General features: G+C 38.1%; 1 protein-coding gene across 1 annotated transcript in view; it reads left to right on the top strand.

The window, feature by feature from the left end:
* The window catches only part of C2CD6 (C2 calcium dependent domain containing 6), a gene marked incomplete at both ends in the record, with an annotated part of 90,845 nt that overhangs the window by 30,901 nt on the left and 35,728 nt on the right, over window positions 1–24,216 (top strand). Inside the window, 5 exons of the mRNA XM_084259488.1 lie at window positions 2,720–2,866; window positions 6,382–6,487; window positions 8,299–8,365; window positions 9,341–9,384; window positions 10,494–10,787. Of these exons, the coding sequence (XP_084115614.1) occupies window positions 2,720–2,866; window positions 6,382–6,487; window positions 8,299–8,365; window positions 9,341–9,384; window positions 10,494–10,787 (658 nt within the window). The remainder of the gene's footprint in view (window positions 1–2,719; window positions 2,867–6,381; window positions 6,488–8,298; window positions 8,366–9,340; window positions 9,385–10,493; window positions 10,788–24,216) is intronic.

Genomic DNA, 24,216 nt, shown 5'->3' with positions numbered 1-24,216 from the left:
GGTACTAGAATAAAAACAAACTGACCAGTGGAACTGAGTTGAAAGCCCAGATATGAAACTTCACATATACAGTCAACTAATCTATGACAAAGGAGCAAAGAATAAATATTGGAACAAGGAAAGTCTCTTCAATAAATATGCTGGGAAAACTAGACTGTCACATGCAAAAGAATGAAATTAGACTATCTCAGACCACACACATGAATCAACTCAAAATGGATAAGAGACTTGGATGTAAGATTTATAGAGGAAAACATAGGCAAAATACTCTGTAACATAAACTTCAGAAACATCTTTGAGGACTTGTCTCCAGAAGCAAGGAAAGCAAATGAGAATAAACAGCTGGGGCTACATCAAACTAAAAAGCTTTTATACAGGAAAAGAGACAGCAACCAAATGAAAGATACCCTACTGTATGGGAGAAATACTTGCATACCATATATCTGATAAGGAACTGATAGTAAAGATCTACAAAGAGCTTATACAACTCAACAAAAACAAAGCAAACAACCCAATCAAAACATGTAGAAGCGCTAAGAAGACATTTCTCCAAAAAAGAAATGCCAGTGGCCAACAGGCATATGAGAAAAATGTTCAATATCCCTTATCAGGGAAATGCAAGTCAAAACCACAGTGAGATTTCACCTCACACCTGTGGGAATGGCCCATATTAAAAATAACAAACTACAAATTCTGGCAAGCTTGTGGTAAAAAAGGAACCCCTTTTGCACTGCTGGTGGGAATGCAAACTGCTCCAGCCACTATGGAAAACTGTGTGGAGGTTCCTCAAACACTAAAAATGGACTCATGACCGAGTGATTCCGCTCCTAGGAATCTATCCAAAGGACACAAAAACACTAATTCAGAAGGAAACCTGCACTCCTGTGTTTATTGCAGTACTATTTACAACAGCCAAGATATGTCCCAAAACAGGTGAATGGATCAAAAAGTTATGTATGTACACAATGGGATACTACTCAGCAATCAAAAAAACATAAACTTATGCTATTTGCAACAACATGGATGAGGTGGGATTATGTTAAGTGAAATAAATCAAGAGAAAAAATAAATACTGGATGGCTTCACTTATATGCAGAGTATAGAGAAACCAAATTGTCAGGAAAAGATGAAAGACAAAACTTGTAAGCTGACCATAGATTAGAGATATACAGCAGAAAAAGGGGTGGAGGGGAAGGAAGAGGGGTCAAAACAGGGGAGGGAAAAGCACAAGGGACTGTGGTGATGGATCACAGATGCTTTGGTGGTAGAACTATGGGGACTACACCAAAGGAGAGAAATCAGACTGTCCAAAAATTAACAATGATGTAAGAAAATAAAACATTATAATAAATCTTTAAATCCAGTACGTCCATTTCTAGTAGAAAAAAAGGACAATGATAGTCATGGCTTGATCTGGCAATAAACATACAAAATCACCATAATATTTATAAGAAGCAAAGATCTGAGTGACTGTGTATATAATACTTTCAGTTTTTAATAAAATAGAGAATATAATATTGACTGGGTGCTCATGTTGTAGGGTAGAATCAAGAAAGGGAAGGATGAGCTCACAGCTTCAAATTCCAAGATCAAACATTGCATAAATGATCTGAAAAGTCTTGTATATGGGCCCGAAGGAGATTTATTTCCTGTAGGCACAGGACTGAAATGACTGAAAATCAAATCTAGAATTTCATCATATCATTACGCCACTGAATTACAATGCAAGTTGACTTCCCAACCTTACAAGCTAAATACTGTTGAAATTAAGGAACTGATTGAGAATAAGTGGGATCCTGAAAATTGGAATGAGAATATTAGGAAATACCCCGATGAAGCTAGGGACATTGAATTCCTAAATTCTGATCTATTTTCTTTACTAGTGGAAGTGACCTCAGCAAAAGTGACATCACCAATTGTAACAGCCATCACAGTGCTTTTCTCCATCTGAGGGGATTAACACTGCATTGCTTAGGAAAACGTAATGGCCTCCTCTGAGGAAGTCACCATGCCAAACAATGTTGACCCTCTGCAGGACCCATCCCCACTTCCTTTCTTTGCTTCTACATTTTTAACCAGATTCAAGTCCCATCAGTGATGTACAAAATGTGATCCATGAGGAGATGCATTACACTCCCAAAAGAACTACTTGAGCTTCCTAATTTATAGAGACAGAAATCTAGGGAACATGTGTGGAAATAGATATTAAGGATGTGGGAGATTGGTGGAAGGAACATTCAAGTGGGATCAGGCTAAATTTATTGATATGAATTCACTAAGAAAATTATGCATTTAATGTTACAACATGGGGAGATAGGAAGGGCTCTAAGTTTGTTTGGTTTATTGACTGTGTGAGGACCCAAAGGTGGCCTACAATGAGCGAGTTAGAAATACCAGATCTTCTTTAGCTTAATGTAGAGGGTTCTACATTAGAAGGGATTTTAGGGCTTAGGGAGATTGGAATGTTAGAATGGATTTGTCACTTAATGTCTACTCATTTGCCTTGGGGGGCTCCAAAACACACCTTTCACCATGACTATAAGCAATAAATTTGTCAGGGGAGCCCCCAAATCCTTTAAGAACTCTGTGATTGCTCTTCTCAGTAGTCTGAACCTTACAGTTACTGATGAGAGACTACAATAAAAAATGATTCAGTGATACCTGCACTGAATTTAGAAGTTACTTTTATAAAATTTCAACATTTATTGCCATTTTGCAGAAATGTTATTATACCACGGTCAGTAGAATATCCAGCATTCTTATCCCCAGACTTGAATGTTACTGTTGGGCTGCCACCTGTAGTGTCCAAAACTAGTCAGCCATCTGTCCCCCACTTTGAAAAGCTTCACCAACAACCTCGGGAAAGGTAAGAACAAAACAAAAATATTTTCTAATTTATGTGCTGGCTATTAATTTTTTTTTGCCTTGAAACATGGGCTTATTATTGGTCCAGAAACCTTCATTGCAGTGATATTTCATGGGTTCAGAGGTTATTCCTGAATTTTAATTATCATATTTAGGTGTTTGTTTTAAAAAGTCAATGCTATGGCAAGAAAAAAATGAGAATTCACTTATAATATTTGCTCTGTTTTTTTCAGTCAACAATATATCCCACATGCCTCTTATGCTCATTTCTCTATTTCCCTTCCTTTTACCCTATGTTTCAGTCTAGATCTTTTCTTTAGGCCTATCTTATAATTCACTGATTCTTTCTTCTTCTAATCTTCCATTACACCAATTGAATACTTCAATTCAGTTATGTTCCTTCTCAGTTATGGAATTTTTCTTTGCATTATAGTTTCTACTTCTCTATCAAAAAACCCAGTCTTGTCTTTTAATTATTTGATAATTGCTGTTTCAAAGTTCATCTCTGATAACTCCATTGGACTGCGTATAAGTCTATTTCTAATGTCTTTTTTTCTCTTAGATTTTAGATAAATCTTATACTCTTATATATGCTTATTTTCCTTAAGTTCTAGATACTTTATTTTAAAATCTGTAGACTTATTTGAGGCTTTTGATTATATTTTTTAGTTAATTTTTTAATAAAGATTTATTTATTCATGCATGCAAGAACCGGGGTACAGGCCAGATGTGCGGGAGGGTAAGAGGACTCACCAGAGACAGAGAAGGGAACAGAACAGGCAGAGTGACTGAAATACACTACTAAGGGGAGCAGCGGACGAGGCAGGAGAGGTCTGCTGCACCATGTGGGATTCTTGCCGGCCAATCGGGATGGAACCAGCGTTGCAGAGGCTGCAGACAGCTTCACAGCACTGCTCTCAACCACCTGTGCCACCAAGGGGAGGCCCTGCTTATATATTCTTATACAGAAGATACACCTTTGTATATGGCAGCCAGCTAGGCTAGTGATACTAGCAATCTCAAATTGCCTTAATTATGATTGAGATTGAAATTATTTGGGCTTTAGCATTAGTCTTTTTCTGGTTTACTCTTAATCTTATTATCAGGACTGGAAGAACTGTTTAAGGAGGTACTTTTGGTGTATAACCCTTTAATATCCAACTAGGTGTTTACTGTGTCTTCTCATCTTTGGCAGGATCCAAAATCTGAGTTCCCCCATCCTTTTATATCTATCTCCAAGCTCATCTCCCCCCTCCATTTTATTGAATTACAAGTCATTTACACAATTATGTAATTTTGAAATTACAACTTCACACCTTCATATGTGAACATTTAACTCACCTTCCATCAAAACCTTAGTGCCAAGATGTAGTCACATTCCCTCCCTATCTTCTCCTTTCTCCTCTCCGTCCCCTCAGATAACCATTATATTTTCCCCTAAATCTAAGAATTATTTTTTTAACCCCAGCTAGAGGTCAAACTCTTTTATTTTTTTAATTTAAATTTTATTTAAGAATTATTTTTGGGCCTCCCCAGTGGCGCAGCGGTTGAGCGCTGGGTTGCGAAGCTGCCCGCAGCCTCTGCAGCACTGGTTCGATCCCCGGCTGCTCCCTGGCCACCAGAGGAGGGTCCCACATGGCGCGCAGACCTCTCCTGCCGCCCGCTGCTCCCCTCAGCAGTGTACTTCGGTCCTTCTGCCTGCTCTGCTCCCCACTCTGGCTCTGGTGAATTCTCTCACCCTCCCGCGCTTCTGACTGTACCCAGTGCTTGTATGAATAAATAAATAAAAATAAATCTTAAAAAAAAAAGAAGAGATAACTGGGTATTTGTTTCAAAAATAACAGATTTAAAAAAAAAAGAATTATTTTTGTTGTGTTTTCTAGTTTGCTTATTTGTTTATATTCCACAAATGAGTGAAATTGTCTTTCAATTTCTGCTTTATTTCACTTAGCATAATCACCTCAAGAGCCAAAGGCACTATTTCATCATTTTAATATCTGAGTAGTCTGTTGCACGATTTTTTATCCCGGCTTAGAGTCATGGCTGTTCAGTTTGATCATTCACAGAAGTGGAAGTTCACTTTTAGTTTTTCCCACGAATCCTTTGTATATACCTACTACTGGAATGAGTAAAACCCGGTTACAACTGCTGTTCTCAAACCGGTCCAGTTTTCTTGTAACTACCTGTTGACTATTTTTCTTAATCTCAGGTTTATCAGATAACCCTTTTATGACTGTCACTTTTATGCCATCCGCATACTGAAACTCAGAAGGAGGTGCTTATGAGTGCGTACACACACACACATGCACACGCACACATGCACACACACACATTGTTGTAAATGTTTCTATAGAATTTTGGGTCTGCTACCTCGATACTCTTGAGTGTTTTTATGTAGAGCCTTGAAAAGACTCAATTTCTATGGTATTCCTACTGCCATTGTCTTCTCTGGACTCCCCTCTTTTGCTAAATTTTCATATTTCTATAATACTTTATAGTGTTATATGGGGGGATTTATTTAAATAATCATATAATCTATAAATAACAAATGTTTTTTTTTATTCCCAATCCTTACTCTTTATTTTTGTTCTGTTCCTGATCTTTAAACAAGAGAAATATTTATATAGGTATTTTTGGACTTTGCCAAATGCTCTTTCACTTTTAATATACTAAGTTATATTTAGATTATAATTTTCTAATTTTCTAAAGATACCCTTTTTCCCTGGAATAAACTCAACTTATTTGTGGTATATTGTCTTTTATCATTTTATTTTTGTATTAAGCCATATTTTACTTGTAACATTAGCATCTAGGTTCATGAGGATGATTAATTTTTCTTTTGTTGGAATGTTCTTATTATCAAAGTCATAGTACCCTCATGAAATGATTTGATAATTACTCTTTTCTATTTAATTCTCATCAATTGCATCTTTAGATTTAAAGCCTTTTGAAGTTTCTTGGATTAGAAACTGCCTATTTTTTCATTTGTTTTATTGTGGGAGATATCATATATGTGCTGAATAATTTATAACATAAAATATATACACATAGTTTAAATAATGAAGCGATATGTATTGAATAATATATGTATAGATATATGATCAAGTAATATATGTGACATGTTTTACATATGCTTGAGAGATATACAAATATTTTAAAAACATGTTCTAAAACATTTATATATAATTTAAAGATAATAAGACCATTACCTAGATATTCACAAATCAGGTTAAGAATATCAGTGATGTGTTTTATGTGCTCTTCAGAGATTACATTCCTCTCCTCACCTTTCCCATGTAACCTCTACCCTGATTTTTGTTGTAATCATACCTTTTCCTTTGTGTACCTAAGTGATATGTTATTGGCTTTCCCCTTTTTAGAACTTTTTAAAATGGATCATACTGTTTGTATTCTTCTGAGAATTATAGTCTATATATTCTTGTGTCACTTTTTAATAGCTATAATCTATCTAGATCCTTATATAAGTATAAATTTATAATTGATTTATTCCTTTAGGCTTGAAAAAATGAAGAAGGAATATAGAAATCTGGGTACTTGGAAAGAAAAAGTTAACTATTTAGAACGTATTCTTACCCCAAAATTGGAACATAAAGAATCTGAGGTAATTAACATGTTTTCCCTTACATAACTTTCAATACTTTTTGTTTTTAAAAAAGATTATTATAATTGAAAGTGAGGATCAGAATTGCTTATTTGTTCTCAACATATAAAATGTCATTCATGGTTCATGTACTTTCTTATTTGATAATTGACATTCAATACATGTTGATTGATAACTTATGAAAATTCGTTTATAGTGTCTGTGCAATATATTTCACATACTAGTCACCCGTTTACAGTATATACTTCAGCGACCTTTAGTCTAGTCATAAAATTGCTATAATCAATTTTAGAATATTCTCATTACCCTTAGAAGAAGCCTCACACCTTAGCCAATACTCTCCAAATTCACCATTCCCCCAGGCCCTGGGCAACAACTAAAAACTAGATGTACTTTTTGTCTCTATAGATTTGTTTATTCTAGACATTTCATATAATGAAATTTTTTAATATGTAGTCTTTTGTGGCATACTTCTTTCATTTAGCATTGTTCTTTTTTTTTTTTAATAAAGAAAGGAGTCAGGATTTCTTTTTTTTTTTTTTTTTTAAGATTTTATTTATTTATTTATACAAGCACTGGGTAACAGTCAGAAGCGCGGGAGGGTGAGAGAATTCACCAGAGCCAGAGCAGAGAGCAGAACAGGCAGACTGACGAAGTACATTACTGAGGGGAGCAGTGGGTGGCAGGAGAGGTCTGTGCACCATGTGGGACCCTCGCCCAGTGGCCGGGGATCGAACTGGTGCTGCAGAGGCTGCGGGCAGCTTCGCAACCCAGCGCTCAACCGCTGCACCACCGGGGAGGCCCCAGCATTGTGCTTTTATGGCTTGCCCCTGTTGTAGCATGGACTTGGGGCCCTTACTGAAAGATCAGTATTTTATAGGCATTAGTGATCTCTCTACCTTATAACTTCTTGAAATTCCTATAGATTTACACCACTTAGCAGCTCATTGGCTATGATGTAGTCCAATAGAAAAATAATGTTTCCTGAGGGATTTCGCCTTTAAGTTACAGTATGTTATTTGTCTCACAATTATTTTTTCCTCTGGTACATTCATCATTCAAAATCTTATTGGTTCTTGAATGTCTTCTCCCTGAAACATCAACTCCTAATCAGGATTAGGAGTTTAAAATAGTGTGTGGCTTGGATTGCTCTTCTCACAAGCCTTTATTCTTTTGTTTTCTGTAAATTAAAAAAATGCATTAAGGGCCTCTCCTGGTGGCGCAGTGGTTGAGCGCTGGGCTGCAAGTCTGCCCGTAGCCTCTGCAGCGCCGGTTCGATCCCCAGCCACATGGGTCCCACATGGTGCGGTAGACCTCTCTTGTCACTCCCGCTGCTCCCCTCAGCAGTGTGTTTTGTCAGCCTGCCTGTTCTGTTCCCCGCTCTGGCTCTGGTGAATTCTCTCACCCTCCCACGTGCTTCTGACTGTACCCAGTGCTTGTATAAATAAATAAATAAATGCACTGGGTACAGTCAGAAGCATGGGAGGGTGAGAGAACTCACCAGAGCCAGAGCGGGGAGCAGAACAGGCAGACTGATGAAACACACTGCTGAGGGGAGCAGCGGGCATGGCAGGAGAGGTCTGTGAGCCATGTGGGACCCACGCCGGTGACCGGGGATCAAACCGGCACTGCAGAGGCCGCGGGCAGCCTCGCAGCCCAGAGCTCAACCACTGCACCACTGGGGAGGCCCAAAATAAATAAATCTTTAAAAAAAAAAAAAACATTAAAAGAAGATACAAAGGCAGAGAAAAATGTTTTAGTTTTTTAAACATTATCCGAACATATTTTCCTTCTTTCTTTTCTGCTTCTAGGAAAGTATTACCAGTGAGGAATTTGAAAAGCAATATAAAGAGATGTTGGAAGATTCTGCAACATCAGGTTAAGAAACTAGTTTATTTCTATATTTAATGTTAAATAATTAAAAATAGTGTGGTCACATTACAAGAAAATGGATTTCATTTTGTTAGAGAGTAAGTATGCCTTTAATTACAGTTTTGGTATACAGTATTTATTTTATAACATGCCAAAGACAGGCCCAATAGGAATTATATTTATTTTTTAATTCATCTTTGCTCCTTTAAGAGTACACACAAAAGTGGGGCCTCCCTGGTGGCACAAGGGTTAAGATGCAACCTATGAAGCTGTCAGCAGCCTCTATAGCACAAGTTTGAACCCCTGCCAGGGAGCAACCCACATGGCACAGCAGACGTCTCCTGACTCGCCCTCTGCTCTCCTCAGTAGTGTACTCCAGTCCATCTGCCTGTTCTGTTCCCCACTCTATATCTGGTGAATCCCCCACACCTCTGGCCTGTACTCTAACTCTTGTATGCATAAATAAATAAAAAAAGTACACACAAAAAAAGTTTAAGTCTCAAATATGATCTATGAAAAGGTATTTTTGCTAACATTGTAAACTAAAGCTGTTGGTCTCTTTTATGTAGTGGCATGAGGAGAGACAGGAAATAAATTAGTAGTCAATTTGAAAGCTTACAACTTTATTCTAGTCTCCTTTTTCAATCACAAACCCATCACTGGCCATCGGTGATTTATTTCCTCTTGACTGTTGATAAAATATAGTCTATACCTGTTCTTATGTCTTACATGAGTGGATCTGAAATCTTATCACAATGTTTTCATTTTATTTCCATACTTGTTCATTTGCCACTCCCCCATATTTCCAGAGATTCACCAACCTGTTTTTACTAAGTATTTATGTTTAAGCAGCTGCTTTGATTTAAATTGCTCTTTGTTCTTCATGAGAAAAATTACAATAGTATTTTATTAGTATACATACATATAAATTGTGTTTATAGTTTTATGTATAATAAAATACTCCTATTAATTTCTTAACAGATGTCCCTCTTTTAAAGGAAGAAGCTAAAACTGTTCCAAGTAAGGTGAGTGAACTTGAAAGAGAACAGACTAATAGTCACTAGTTTGTGAAGAGATGACATATTTATTTTATAAATAGAAAGAAAAAAGCACTCAAGTTATTCAGGTTTTCATGATTATTTCTGTTATGGCAATTTCTGTATTGTATTGTTACAGATATTTAAGTTAAAGTACACTCTTCAAAGGGAACTTTCAGCATATAATATTCCTTTAAATAACATTTAAAAATATACATAAAGATTAAAAAAGAGGAAAACAAGAATAAAAAAGGCATAAATTCTGCTTAATGTTCTTGGAAATGGATGCCAGAGATCTAACTACATTCTTTACTCTTTCTCATCTAAATCTTTTAACGTTATAAACTTTTATGGGGTAATCTATTTTATAATAGAAATAAATAAAAATTCAAGTTCATGTAATCCTTGCTTCTCAGCTAACTTCACAGAAGGTACTTATTCTGTAAAGCAGTAGATCATTACAAACACAAATCAAGAGAGTAAAAGATTCTTCAATACTTCTTAGCAAATAATAGTTAATTATTTCTATCCCTAGGTCAGTGATTCCCAAATACCAATTGAAGATTCAGTATGTGCTGCTTTCCCCAATCCAAGTAATTAGAGAAAAGTAGACACTACAGAGAAATTTTCATACAACTACATTTAGCTTGACAGCTGTCCTTTATTTTACAATGCTGTTCCTTGTACTGTTTTTGTCATTAACATTTCCTTTATGATATATTGTGATTTTATGCTATTTTTTTTGTTATTTTGCTATTTAAAAAATTCCTTTATTATCTATTAGTGACACTATCATAATATAAAATGTTAAACACCTCAGTTTTCTAAGATGTCGATATATAAAATCTTAATATTTGAGAACCGCTGCTTTATAAAGCAATATGATCATTTTTATGGATAATATTCTATAGCCCATGGTTTTAGGCAAGGGAATTGCTCAACTCTTTTAATAAGGAATGCAGCAATTTACCAATACTGCTGGTAACTGATTATGATAATGGGTAGAGGGTACAGATGAATATGTCTAGTTTTATTCATTTTACATATTTTCTAGTCAACAGAATTTAATCGGTAGCTTGTTTATTGACGTTTTCTAGTTACCAGAGAATGATGATAACAAAGACCAGACTTCACCAACTTTGAGCCAGTCACCTGAAAATAATTCAGATGCTCTTACTCCTGAAAGTGATGAATCAACAAAACAAACAGACACTCCACCGTCCACTATTCCTGACATAATAGTAACCAGTGAGAAGATAAAACCTTTAGAAGAAGACTTATCAAAAGCCGTACCAGATGAAAAAACAAATGAAGTAGTAGTGCCTCCGCCAGAAGAAAGTATGAAAACTAGCGCTCCAAGTATTATGGAAACATTCTCATCTCCATCAGAGGTAAAGTTGAAAAGTATCTATATAAATCCAGGTAGAATAAAGAAGAGGGACTTAGATTCACCTCTGACAAAAATTAGGGGGCAAAACAACAATCTGAGCTTACTTAGAAGGAAGAGGACAAATGTTGTCTTCCCAGAATCAAAATCAAATAGTAGCTTCCAAAACCAAGATCCAAAGGAAGACCTTGAAGTAAAGCTATCCGTCCTCGTATTAAAAATATAAGACTAGGAAAAACAGAATAATTCATTTTGAAAAAGAAACTAAAAATAAATAAATTGAAAAGGCATTAAAATGTCTCTGAGTTGAAGTGTGTCTAGTATATTAAGCCCTACTTCGACTGATAAAGTAAGAAGGGGAAAACCTTGGAAGAAAAAGCAAAGTGATATGGGATACCACTAACACAAACTAATTTCATGGATTGGTGAAAAATTTGGCTGAAAGTATAACAACAACAACCAAAACCATATAAATTCTAAGGAAATTTAAAAGTCTGGAGAGTTTTATTAGTGGAAATTTTTTTTAATTTCTTTATAATAAATTTTATTTTTATATTCCCCATACAATTACAACCCCCTTATTTTGACCCCAATCCCTCCCCTCCCACCCCCTACCCCCCATAGAGTGTCTCTGGTTCATAGTTTTTTGTTGATTTTGATTTTCACTTTCTTATAGTTATTCATTTTCCTGGTCCCTTATTTAAGTTTTCTAGATTTCTGCTATGAGTGAGACCATCCTGTATTTTTCTTTTTCTTTCTGGCTTATTTTGCTGAGCATGATCCCTTCCAGCGCCATCCATGTTGCTGCAAATTGCATGTGTTTATCTTTTTTGAATGCTGAGTAATATTCCATGGTATATATGTACCACATTTTCTTGATTCAGTCATCTATTTTTGGGCATTTGGGTATAAACATAGGCATTTTGGGCATTTGCTATAAACATAGGGGTGCAGGTGTTCTTTGGAATTGATGTTTCTGTGTCCTTTGGGTAAATACCTAGGAGTGGAATTGCTGGATCATATGGAAGCTCTATGTTTAGTAGGTCCAGAAATCTCCACACAGCTCTCCATAGTGGTTGGACCAGTTTGCACTCCCACCAACAGTGCAGAAGAGTTCCTTTTTCCCCACACCCTCGCCAACATTTGTTGTTGCTAGTTTTTTTAATATGTGCCATTCTCACTGGTGTAAGATGGTATCTCATGGTAGTTTTGATTTGCATTTCCCTGATTACAAGTGATGTTGAACATTTTTTCATATGCCTGTTGGCCATTTGCATTTCCTCTTCAGAGAAGTTTCTTTTTAGCTCTTCTGCTCATTTTTTGACAGGATTATTTTCTTTGTTTTTGTTGAGTCTCATCAGCTCTTTGCAGATTTTTGTGATCAGTCCTTTATCATTAGTGTTGTGTGCAAAAATGTTCTCCGAGTCGGTGGGGTTTCTCTTTGTTTTTGTTATTGTCTCTTTTGCTGTGCAGAAGCTCTTTAATTTGATGTAGTCCCAGCTGTTGATCTTTGCCTTCACTATCACTGCTTTGGGTGATGTGTCTGTAAAGATGTCTTTGATGTGAATATCACGTAGTGTTTCGCCTATATTTCCTTCTATGTATTTTATGGTTTCAGGTCTTATGTCTAGTTTTTTAATCCATTTTGAGTTGATTTTTGTGTATGGTGTGAGGTAGTGCTCAAGCTTCATTCTTTTGCATGTAGTGACCCAGTTTTCCCGGCACCATTTATTGAACAAAATTTCTTTGCTCCAATGCATAGTCTTTGCTCCTTTGTCAAAGATTAGTTGACCATAAATCTGTGGGTTTATTTCTGGATTTTCTATTTGATTCCATTGGTCTGTATGTCTGTTCTTGTTCCAATACCATGCAGTTTTGATGATTATGACTTTGTAGTATAGTTTGAAGTCTGGGAGTGTGATGCCTCCATTCCCTTCTTTTTTTTTCAGGAGAGCTTTGGCTATTCGGGGTTTTTGGTGATTCCATATGAATTTCATCAATAATTGTTCTATTTCTTTGAAGAATGACATTGAAATTTTGATTGGAATAGCATTGAATCTGTAGATTGCTTTTGGAAGGATGGCCATTTTAATAATGTTTATTCTTCCAATCCGTGAGCAGGGGATGTCTTTCCATTTCTTTGTGTCTTCTTCTATTTCTTTTAACAGTGTTTTATAGTTTTCTTTGTATAGGTCCTTTACCTCTTTTGTTAGATTTATTCCCAAATATTTGATTTTTTTTGTTTCGATAATAAAAGGGATGGGTTTTTTATTTCTTCTTCTTCAGATTTATTGTTTGTGTATAGGAAGGCTACTGACTTTTGCATGTTGATTTTGTATCCTGCCACTTTACTGAACTGATTGATGAGTTGAATTAGTTTTTCTGTGGAGTTTTTGGGGTTCTCTATGTATATTATCTCATCTGCAAATAGTGATAGTTTGACTTCTTCTTTTCCTATTTGGATTCCTTGTATGTCTTTCTCTTGTCTTATTGCTCTGGCTAGGACTTCCAGTATTATATTGAAAAGCAGTGGTGAGAGTGGACATCCTTGTCTTGTTCCAGATCTTAATGGAATTACTTTCAGCTTTTCACCATTGAGAATGATAACTGGCTGTTGGCTTGTCATATGGCCTTTATGATGTTGAGGTATGTTCCTTGTATCCCAAGAATTTCAAGGGCTTTTATCATGAATGGGCGTTGCACTTTGTCGAAAGCTTTCTCAGCATCTATTGATATTATCATATGGTTTTTATATTTCTTTTTGTTGATGTGTTGGATAATGTTGATTGATTTTCGGATGTTGAACCATCCTTCTGTCCCTGGAATGAATCCTACTTGGTTGTGGTGAATTATCTTATGGATACATTGTTGGATTCTGATAGCTAAAATTTTATTGAGGATTTTTGCATCAGTGTTCATTAGGGAGATTGGCCTGTAGTTTTCCTTTTTTGTGTTGTCCTTGTTCGGTTTTGGTATTAGTGTAATGTTGGCTTCATAGAACGTGTTTGGTATTGTCCCTTCCTTCTCAATTTTTTGGAAGAGTTTGTGAAGGATAGGCACTATTAGTGGAAATTTTTAATAAAACTGTAATCTTACAGGAAATAGCATGTTCTCCCTGTTACAGTCCACAGAGTTCTAATGAGAATGACACAAATATAAATTTAAAGGTATACCAGGATGAAACTTTCTCAAAAGTGGCAGCTATTCTACTCGCATCCTGACATCTTGGCTGAATCACTGTTAGCGGTATCTCAGGTAGTGTCACCATGTATCCTGGAGAGTAGGTGAAGAGTTTGAGGTCTAAATAAGTCTCTGCCTCTAAAAGCTTTAAAATTGAGCACCTACATCCTCTTGGGCACCTATTTCCTCATCTTCTTAATGGTAGATCAAACTAGGTAACTTCTAAATTCCCCTCCACATTTCAGAAGGTTTCATTTTATTAAATACAATTTTATTAAAAATGTATTTTTATTCACTATAGCTAGGGAATAATTCTTGATTACCTAGATCAATAGCCTGACCCATGTAACTTTAAAAGAATAAGATTTCTTGCTTTTACTGATTGTGAAAGTATATAGTCACTATAGAAAATAAAAGCATGAAAGAGAAAATAAAAATAGTTGTAATTCTACTGCCACATTTAACAATTGATTTCTTCTTAGTCTTTGTTATGTGTATAGAGACATGTTTTGTTTATTTTAAAACCTTAGATTGACTCTGTAATTTCCTATTTTGTTTTTTAGAAGTTAACATTATGAGCATATTACCTAAATTATTTAAAAAATTGCAAATGTAGAATATCCTTAAATATGAATATGCAGTAATCCTTTTAAACAATTTCTACATTGTTAGACATTATGTTTGAAATTATTATCCTTTTACTTAACTATTCGCATCTGTTAGTCATTTGTCATATATTTATACAAATGACATTGACAAGTTGCTCTCCAGAAAGATTGTGCCACTTTTCATCTCTCTAATTATGGTATTTGAGTATTAATTTCTAAAGCAATGATTAAAATGTTTTCATGCTTATCAGTGATTTTGATTTTTCCCTTCTATGAGTAGACACAAATCACATCCTTTGTCCATTTGTAGTCTATTGAGGACTTGGTGTTATTTAGGTTTCATAATGAGCTGTTTTTACTATAACGATATTAATTATTTGTATATTTATGGCACTTACTTTTTAACAGTATGTACTTTTTCTTTGAATTTCTTTATTGGTCTTCCACAATATTTACTTTCCCTTTGATAATTGAGTTATTTATTGCTGCATAACAAACCACTCCAAAACTTTAAAACTAACCATGTTATTATCTCTCAATATTATGTGGGTCGGCTGTAATTTGCTAGGCAGTTGTTCGCTACAGTTGATTTTAGCTGAGCCTATAGTCATCTTAGAGCTTGACTGGACTGGTACACTGATAGTAGCTCACTTACACATATGATACCTTGATGGGAATAGCTGTCACCTCTTTCTCCTCACAGAAGAGGGCTATTATTTGAAGCGTGAGGTTGTGATATTTTAAATACCTGCCTTATCCCCACCCAAAACTGAGATAGCAAATGAGTGTCCTCTCTAACCAGAGTTCGAAGCATCTGGATCTTAACAGCAGGAGCCAGTGACCCAGGGTAAGGCTTCATGCTCTGAAAACAAAAAGAACAACTCCCAGCTGGTGGCTCAGTATTTTTATTTTTTTAAAGATTTATTTTATTTATTCATACAAGAACCGGAGGCACGGGAGGATGAGAGAATTCACCAGAGACAGAGCAGAGAACAGAACAGGCAGACAGACCAAAAACACTGCTGAGGGGAGCAGATGGCGAGACAGGAGAGGTCTGCTGTGCCATGTGGGTATCTCCCTGGCTGGGCTGTGGACAGCTTCACAGTGCTACGCTTAACCCATTGTGCCACCAGGGAGGCCCATCAGTCTTAATGATAGTCCCCATCCAGTGCAACATCTATAGCTTAACCACAATATAGAGATAGGCTGCATTGACACTGCTTGTGATGTTTTGGCTAAGGGGTTGGGGAGTTGACCTGGGGGAGGGAATCACTGTGAATCCCCACCACACACCTAAGGTACTCACACCACTTTGGGAAGCCTGACCCTTGAGGCTGACTGGTGGTGACCTTTTAGTGCCCTGCCATGCCAGTCCCTTCCTGTCTATTACCCTTTATGGGCACCAGTGCCATGAACATCTTTACAGGTACAAAGGTACTGGTCTAGGAAATAATAAAGACCTGAAATTCCTGGGTAAAAAAACTAGGATTATATCCAACTTATTTTCAGAGGGATATAAAGTCAATTTATCAAGATAAAAAAATGAGGTAACCCAATTAATGAATGATCAACAGGTATGCACCAACAATTTACCAAATAAGACATATTCACCATTGCTTTTATTAAGGAAGCTGCAGGTCAACACCACAATAAGATAACATCTCACACTTGTGAGAATGACACATGTTAAAAAACAACAACAACAGCTGCTAGAGAGGATTCAGAGAAAGAGATATCCTATTACATTGTTTGTGAGAATGTTAGGTGGTGCAGCCATTTTGGAAAGCAATCTGAATTTATCTTAATACAATAAAAATGGCATAATCATATGACCTAGCAATCCCACTTTTGGGCATTTATTTCGAGAACATGAAACCATTAACTCAAAAACATGCTCTACCCTGTTATTGCAGCATTGTTTACGTTAGCTAGGACGTGGAAACAACCTAAGTACCCAGTGATAAAGGTTTGGATTAAGAAGACATGGCATAGCCACACAATGGAATATTATTCAGTCATAAGAAAATGAAAGGAGTTTGAAGGAAATCTGTGTAGTAAAGCAAGTCAAAATGACACAAATACTGGACATTTATTCAGTGGACAAACTTGACAAAGAAAAATACTTAGACGAACTAGTGGACACTAATAAAGTGAGGCTTCACAGATTTAGAGGGTAGGACAGGAGAATGGTTTGAAGATGTAGAAGGGATGATGATAGGGAAAAAGTAAATCGGTGCTAAACAGAGGGAAAGTAATCATTATATATCTCCAGTAATTTTAATGTCACTGCATTGGGTTTTCATTTGTCTGTGAGGAATAGGAAGAAAAAATACATCACTTGAAGCAATACATAGCAAAGAGCATCACTGAATTTTGACAGTATTTCCATATTCACTGAACCAGCACTCTAAGATGGACACCCAGAGTAATTGTAGGTGCTCTGAGCTTGAGGAGTTGTGTTTCCACTGGGAGGTACAGGCTTCAGTCTGCTTTTAAGTCAGACTTTTATGTAAATATGAAAAATTACAGATTGGTCAGCCCTTCAGTTTTTCTTCATCTAGTGTATATCTTGTAGAAACGTTTTTGGACTGTGGACAGTACATATGCTGTCCCTGCCCCAGCACCCCAGTTTTTGCTCCCCTCCTTCCTTCATCGTGACCCCTATGTACTGCCTCACCAGGCTCTCCCTCTGGCTGAATTCTAGTTAGGCCAAGCCAACAAATGAAATATGATCTGCTAGAGGGGAGATAAACTGTGGGGGTTTTCTGGCCTACTTTCTTCTTGTTTTGGTGGTATGATTCTGACAATGGGTTTTCCTTCACATCTGTAATCCTGCTGGGTGGCCCCACTTCCATCCATGTCTTCAGCTACCCCTGGCTCTGACTGGAATGTTGACATCTCAGTTGCCCTCAGCATCACTTATTGGTTTCTCATTTGTAAACACACCTTTCGTTTACATTAAAGCTTCCTTAGTTGGACCATTTTAAAGGAGTTGTAATTCCTTCCTAAGTTTAGTAATTTTCCCAGTTTTCTAGTATGCATACAGATTTTCCTCTATTTTTACCTCTCATTGCACAGGGACTTTGTCAAAACTCAAATTTTCTTGATCTCAGTTTTCATATTGCATTTTTTGAAAGTATAAGAGTTGACATCTATAAAAAAAATGAACTGTTGCCATTTGTGACAAGAAGGGTGGAAATGGAGGATATTAAGCTAAGTCAGTCAGTCAGTCAGAAAGAGAGAGACAAATACCGGATGGTTTCACTCATATGGATTATAAAGAAACAAAACAAAAGAAAACATGTGACTGTAGAATCGAGGCTACAGATGGGACAGAGGAAAGGTGGAGAGCAAAGTGGGAGGGGGTCCAGTGGACTAAGTGGAGAACTATGGGTGTGGTGTGGAAACATACATTTGAAGAGGTGTGACCCTATACCTCTGAATCATATACAGTGTTGTAATGCTATCTCAATAAAATGAAAGAGTTGAAAATGACCCATGCTTATTATTAAATTTCAATTAACCCTCCCCCCAATGCAAGTAAGGAGGAGCCTATAATTCTTCTTCAGAAATAGCCAGGGTTAATAGGTAGTATTTGGTGAACACCATCCCCTAGGTCTTTCCATTATCATGGGGTGGAAATTCTCATAAGTCTCTCACATTTCTACACCTCTTGCTGAGATTCAGAATTCCGGAGTTTCCTATATCATAAGCCGTTGCATTTGCAGTTCTTATCTAGCCATCTTCATATTACCTTGTAGGATTTAGGTATTGAGAAGCTGATACAGAAATGTTTATACTGTAACTGCTGCAATTACTCTCATTTATAAACTGTCCTTTGACTCAGGAGGTGCTCGTCTTCTATCAGCATCCAGGCTACTACTCAGCCTAACTTGTTAGCTTACAAGTAGGCTATGTTCTTGATAGCTTTGGGCACAATATGGAACACTGACAGAAATGACTTTCAGAAAGATGAATGACAAGGACCTTGTGGTCTGATGGGTTAGATTTGAGGAAAACCCTTGGGAATTGGTAGTAAACATGCTGAGCAAATTGCATGATAAGTCAGGCAATAAGCAGTCTTCTACTTTATTGCATATTAAAGAAGGAGAATCATCTCTCTCTATTCCACCTATCAGGTAATTGCAAGCCAAGTGTAGGGAAGCAGGTTCAAAAACAGCAGCTTCAGAACAGTGCCTTGGTTGTTACAAACTTCTAGATAGGGAAATTTCCTTGCCAATCTGATGATCATCCTCCATCTGTGCCATTTTAACAACAGTATGATTTATCCTAAGTGGGCAAAAGATTCTGCTCTCTAGAAGCAGTTACAGAGATGCATACCTACACCAGAGATGACAGGATGGAAATTCATGACTGCTCTGGACAGAAACCAAGTGATTCATTAGACCTTTGGCTGGTTTTCTTGGGAGGTGAGGGTGCAGACTTTGTACTTCCTATCAGGGAAGGATGACAACAGCTGACCTGCCTTCTGGCCAACAACTACTGCAGCATACAGTGTGCATCTTACATCCATTCCAAAGCAACATAAAAGATTTCAGAGTTTTAGGTAGTGGCTGCTATATTGTAGTTTCTTTGACTCTCTTGAGGAGATTTCCCTGAGACATATGAAGTCTTGTGGAAAACCATACATAGGTAGTGACTGATGTTCAGGCTCTTACTATCTAAACTGTAATCATGCTGGTAAAACTGATCTAGGAAATAAACTGATCCAAGGAAGTATAAATTCTTGCAGTCAGCTCTGGTGCCCTGGAAAACTCCCATAGCCTTTATACTGGCCCCAAGCAAGAATTTGTGAGATGTCATCGTGGTAATTGGACTGCAGATGCCTTGGATTGAAGTGGACTCCACAAATTAGGTCACTGATACGCAAGCCAAGCATAAGTCACCCAAGGATACGTAAATCTCATGACTCCATCCAGAAAGAAGTGTGGCTTTGAATGCTGAGTCAAGGAATCCAAAAATGAAATAGGCGATCTCAGCTATGAAGACCTTGCTGCCAACAAAATTAAAAGTTCATTTGATTGAGCCATGAATTGCTGATATACATACCACTGAAAATTGAAAGTAAATATGATGTCTTGTTAAACAGCTTTTTGCTTCTGCACCCCATGGCACCTCCTAGTCTCAGCTGCTTTAAGGAGAAACATGACTAGAGGCAAAACCAAAGTCTTCCATTTATAAAGGGGATAAGAGACTTTATATAGCTAAGCTTGCTGTTGAATTTTAGAGGATGAGGTAAGGACCCAATCTTAGATGACTGTGGGTGATGTGTTCCCGAGTTTCTGTCTTACCTGGTCCTGTGGAAGAAGAAGTCACTTGGATTCAGTCTAAGGGGTTTGGGCAGGGTTCACAATAGGGAAGGGAAATTACAAAAAATCCGAATGGGGCTCTTTAAATGAAATGTACTGTTGTTTCTACATCTGAATGTGTAGTAGGAATTATTGTGTTGTGTACTTGTCCATCTCCATCCCAGAAGTGCCAGAGAAGTTGGAAGAGCCACATGTAGAGAAATGCTGGTGGAACATGTAAGTCTTATCCAACTGTCTTCCCGTACCCTCCCAGATGGTCTGATGAAAACACTATGGTATACTAGGAAGACCAAGGAAAATCAGTCTTCACTAAGGGCCTAAAGCAAAAGGGAAGGTAAGAGAGGCATTATCTCAGTGTAACGTCTCTGCATGGCCAGTGACATTTTTAATGGAGTTAGAGACTTGCAGTGGGTTATCACTAAGTGAATTTAGCTGCTCATCCATGTCCAGAGACTGGGGATATGGAAAGAGTTCTAGATAATGTGACTAGAACTGAATCCATTACACAGATTTATAACACTTGGTTTGTTATCTTGGAATTGCCAACACCATCTTTGCTATACCAGTGACACCTGTGGATCAAGATGAATCTGCATATTTTTTAGTTCTCCCCTCAGAAATACCTGCTCACCTGCCATTTGTCATCAATGGATGGATCAGGATTGGGCATGGATGCGACTACCCTCTGATGTCCACAGCTTTCTCCACAGAGATGATATCCCATTGGTTAGCAAGTAAAAAGCCTTAGTCTCAGCAGCCTTGAGTGTGGTTTTGGTTGTGGTGTTATCACATCCTCATCAATAGAAATGGCTGACAAACTCTGAAAAATTAAGACTTCTACTGACCAGGTAGATTATTGGAACTATCTGTGTAGATTCATAATGTTCAATCCTCCTGCAGTCAAAGAAAAAATGTCTCTCTTGCCCCCCTTCTCCTAACTACCATAAAAGGAGGCCCAGTGCCTTGTTGGACTCTGGGTGTGGGAGTGCAATATTTGGCCATTCTGCTTGGTCCTTAACAATAGTAGAATTTTCAAGCTAACCTAAAAATCAGCATCCACTTAGTGAGTCCCAAAGCAACAAGTTGAGTTAGCAGGCTGTGATGCACTATCTTTAGGGCCCTATGGTCCTAATGACTCCTTTGAACTATAATTCTCTGTGCTGATTGGAGCCCCTATCTAAAGACCTGTCTTGAGGTTTTGGATTTTTTCTTTCTGACACACCTACCAGCTACAGCTCTTTTGAAAAATAGTTATTTTCTTAAGTACCTAACACTGAGAGCTACGAAGCTCTTGTCAAACATCAACACCTTCCTGCAGAAGCCTTGTGATTTTTCGGCTTCCTATTTCCATTTGGTGATGATAGATCAAGTTGGATTCTGCAACTAATAGGATGGAAAGAGCCTAATAAACCTTGCTTATTGAGTGGAAACAGTATATTCAAGAGCAGAGAAAACCTGGACCCAGCAGTTTCTCAAATTTACACGAAAATGTTGCAGTTATCCCTTCCTGGAAAACCTTACCTCACCCTTCTTCCCTTGGAGAAAATCATTGACTCAGTGGGGCTTTTGCCATAAATAATAACAAAGTCCATTGTCTTTGACTCAGAAGTCTTCTGTCAGCATTCATGAAACTGGCAGGATAAATAAGAGCTTTTTAAGAAGGATAAGCCCTTTGAAACTGTATAGCTCCTGGTAGTTATGGTATTGAGAATGGGATGCCGAACAAAGATGTGACTTTCTGGAAAAGGAAGGAAAAAGGACCCTGTAATCTGGGTTGGGGAATGTGAGCAGATTTACCAGATTTTAGTAGCCAAATGGTGGTGAGGGTGGAAAGGGAGTGGGTAGTTAAGGGTCTCCCACTTGTCCTACCTGTTAAAAGCTGTGTAGAGACTGAGCAGAGCAAGCCAGGATTAGAGTCGGCCACCAAATGGCGCTTTCTATTTTCCTCACTCTCCTCTGAAGATGGGGCTAGGGTCAGGGAAGAAAAGGAGGACCTCAGCTGATTTCAGGAAAAGGCCTGTTGAGCTGAGGAAATTCTGGGACTTGAAGGGCACACACAAACTCGTATAGCTCTGTTGGCTACAGGCACCATAGACTCCAAGTGGAGCATGTGCCAGAAAGAAAGGAGGTCCTGAACCCAGACACACTGTAGGAGCAGGGAGGTGTAGAGGGGAGGGGGGCGGGGTAACTATAAGGAGCCTTCCTGCTGCTCCAGCTGTTCCCCACAGACTAGCTCCTTGCTTTCTCTGTGCTCCCTCTGTAAGTAACCCCCCCACCCCACCCCGGCAGCTATGATAGCTATTATAGTCCCTAACACACAGGTTAATCTGTGTTATAGAAGTGGGGGTGAGGGTATGTGTGAAATAGCTGAAATCAACTGATAGGGTTCCAGCAAAACTTTCAGTGTGGAAAAAGAGCCAAAGTGACCTTATTGGTAGGGGCCTCTGCTGATTCAGGAGTTGTAACTCAATGCTAGTGGTGTCATGAAAGTGATGTGTTACATGTTTATACTGTAAATACTCATGTACAGTGAAAGAGGAAGTTCTCCCATTCAGGGCACTGGTGCACAGAGAAATCCTGTCATGAGGCATGGGTGGATGGATCAGGATTTAAGTTGGTGCCTCCACCCTCTGATTTCTAAATATAGATTAGGTGATGCCTGTTGATTAGGAAGTCAAATGTCTTGATCGCAGTGGCCCTGACTGTGGTATTATCACTCCTTTACTGAGGTAGCTGACAAATTCAAGAGTCTCATGCCAAATAAATTTTCTTGGGATTATGTGGACAGATTCACAACACTCATTTCTTTTGACAGTCAAAGAAAAAGTGCTGTCTCTGGTCACCCAGTGCCAAAGGAGGCCCAGTGTATTTTTTTTTTTTTAATTCTTTGGGCATAGGGTACTATATTTGGGCATTGTACTTAGTCCTTTATATTGGCTAACTTGCAAATCAGCAGGCTTAAAGTAGATCTAAAACATCAGGCTTTGCTGGCCAAATGGTCGTGTAACAGGGTGGTCCCCAGGAAAGGGGGAGGTTCTAGGTTCCCTTCCCCACCCAAATGGAGGGTGGAGCTGAGCAGGAAGAGAAGAGGCTGCAGAGGAGACTGAGGAAGGAAGCAGGATGGAGCCAGAAGGAGATCTGGAGGAGGCACATGGAGCCTAGAGACTCGTGAAGAAACTGCGCTTGTCTTTTGGTTGTGGACTGGGTGACACAGATGTGGGTGAGACCCGTGGGGAGGTGACATTGGCAGCTTTTATCTTGATTTTGATTTTGCTCTTTTCCTTCTGGGCTTGTCTGGTTGTTTCTGATCCTTTTCTGTGGGTCCCCACTGGAAGGTGCTTTAGACTTGTGGCAGGCTTTGGGGCCTTGCTCTGGGCCAATCCCATTTGGATGGAGTTTTACCCATGAGGGGACAGGTAACTTTGGGTGCTTGATTTAGAAACTAGATTCTTTGCCTTTCTTGTATTGTTTCCTAATTGTATTAAAGTTCCTTCCCATTAAAAAAAATTTAAAATAATCAGGACATCCTTTCCCCCTAACAGTAGTAGTGTGTTCATGGGTACATCTGATCCAATCCTCACATCGTTTTGTTTTTTCAAGAAAAAGTGGCAGCTGACAATTTCGGCCAAACCTTAAACTCATTCTCACATCAACAGCAAAGCCACTGGTTCTCCTCTAGCCCTGGACTCACAGAGGTCCCTTAAATGCCTAAATTAGTTTCACTAGTTGTTCAGCTAAGCTGGAACCTGATGGCTAGACTGGGCTACTGTGACTGTTCAGCCTCTGGCCAGCTTTGCAAATGCAAAAATGGATGTGGTTATTCCACTAAGGGGATAAGAGACCTTATATGGCCAGAACTTGGCAATACTCAGCTTGAAGAACTTTGTTATAGCTTTACTTACTTTGGGCCATTACCAAGGGCCTAGATGCTTAGTTTGCCTTTTGGAAAAATACATAGTAGCAGATTAAAGACATCCTTCTTTGGGGCTACAAACTGTAGAACCAAACTGCTGCTACTGAATGAATCATCTGGATTACTTATGTGAATGTACCCAGTGAGGGCATGTTGTTACTAAGACTAGCTGGAAGCAAGCTGCCGACTGAGCTTCTTCACCCCAGATTGCCACCATTGCTGCCTGGATTTATCATTATACTGGAAATGGCAGCACATCCACCACCATAGCTGGGCACCAAGTAAAGAAATCAACTTTGGCAAAGGTTCTGATGCAGAGACTGCCACGGCTTGCCAGACTTGACTCCTGTCAAAAGTTGACTCATTTGTCTCTTGTGCTGGGAGAGCTTCCATTGCACATAA

The sequence above is a fragment of the Talpa europaea genome (genome assembly GCF_964194135.1).
Source record: "Talpa europaea genome assembly, chromosome: 1".
Classification (NCBI taxonomy): domain Eukaryota; kingdom Metazoa; phylum Chordata; class Mammalia; order Eulipotyphla; family Talpidae; genus Talpa; species Talpa europaea.
Note: the sequence above shows the minus strand (reverse complement) of the source record. Positions and strands in the feature narration are given on the sequence as shown.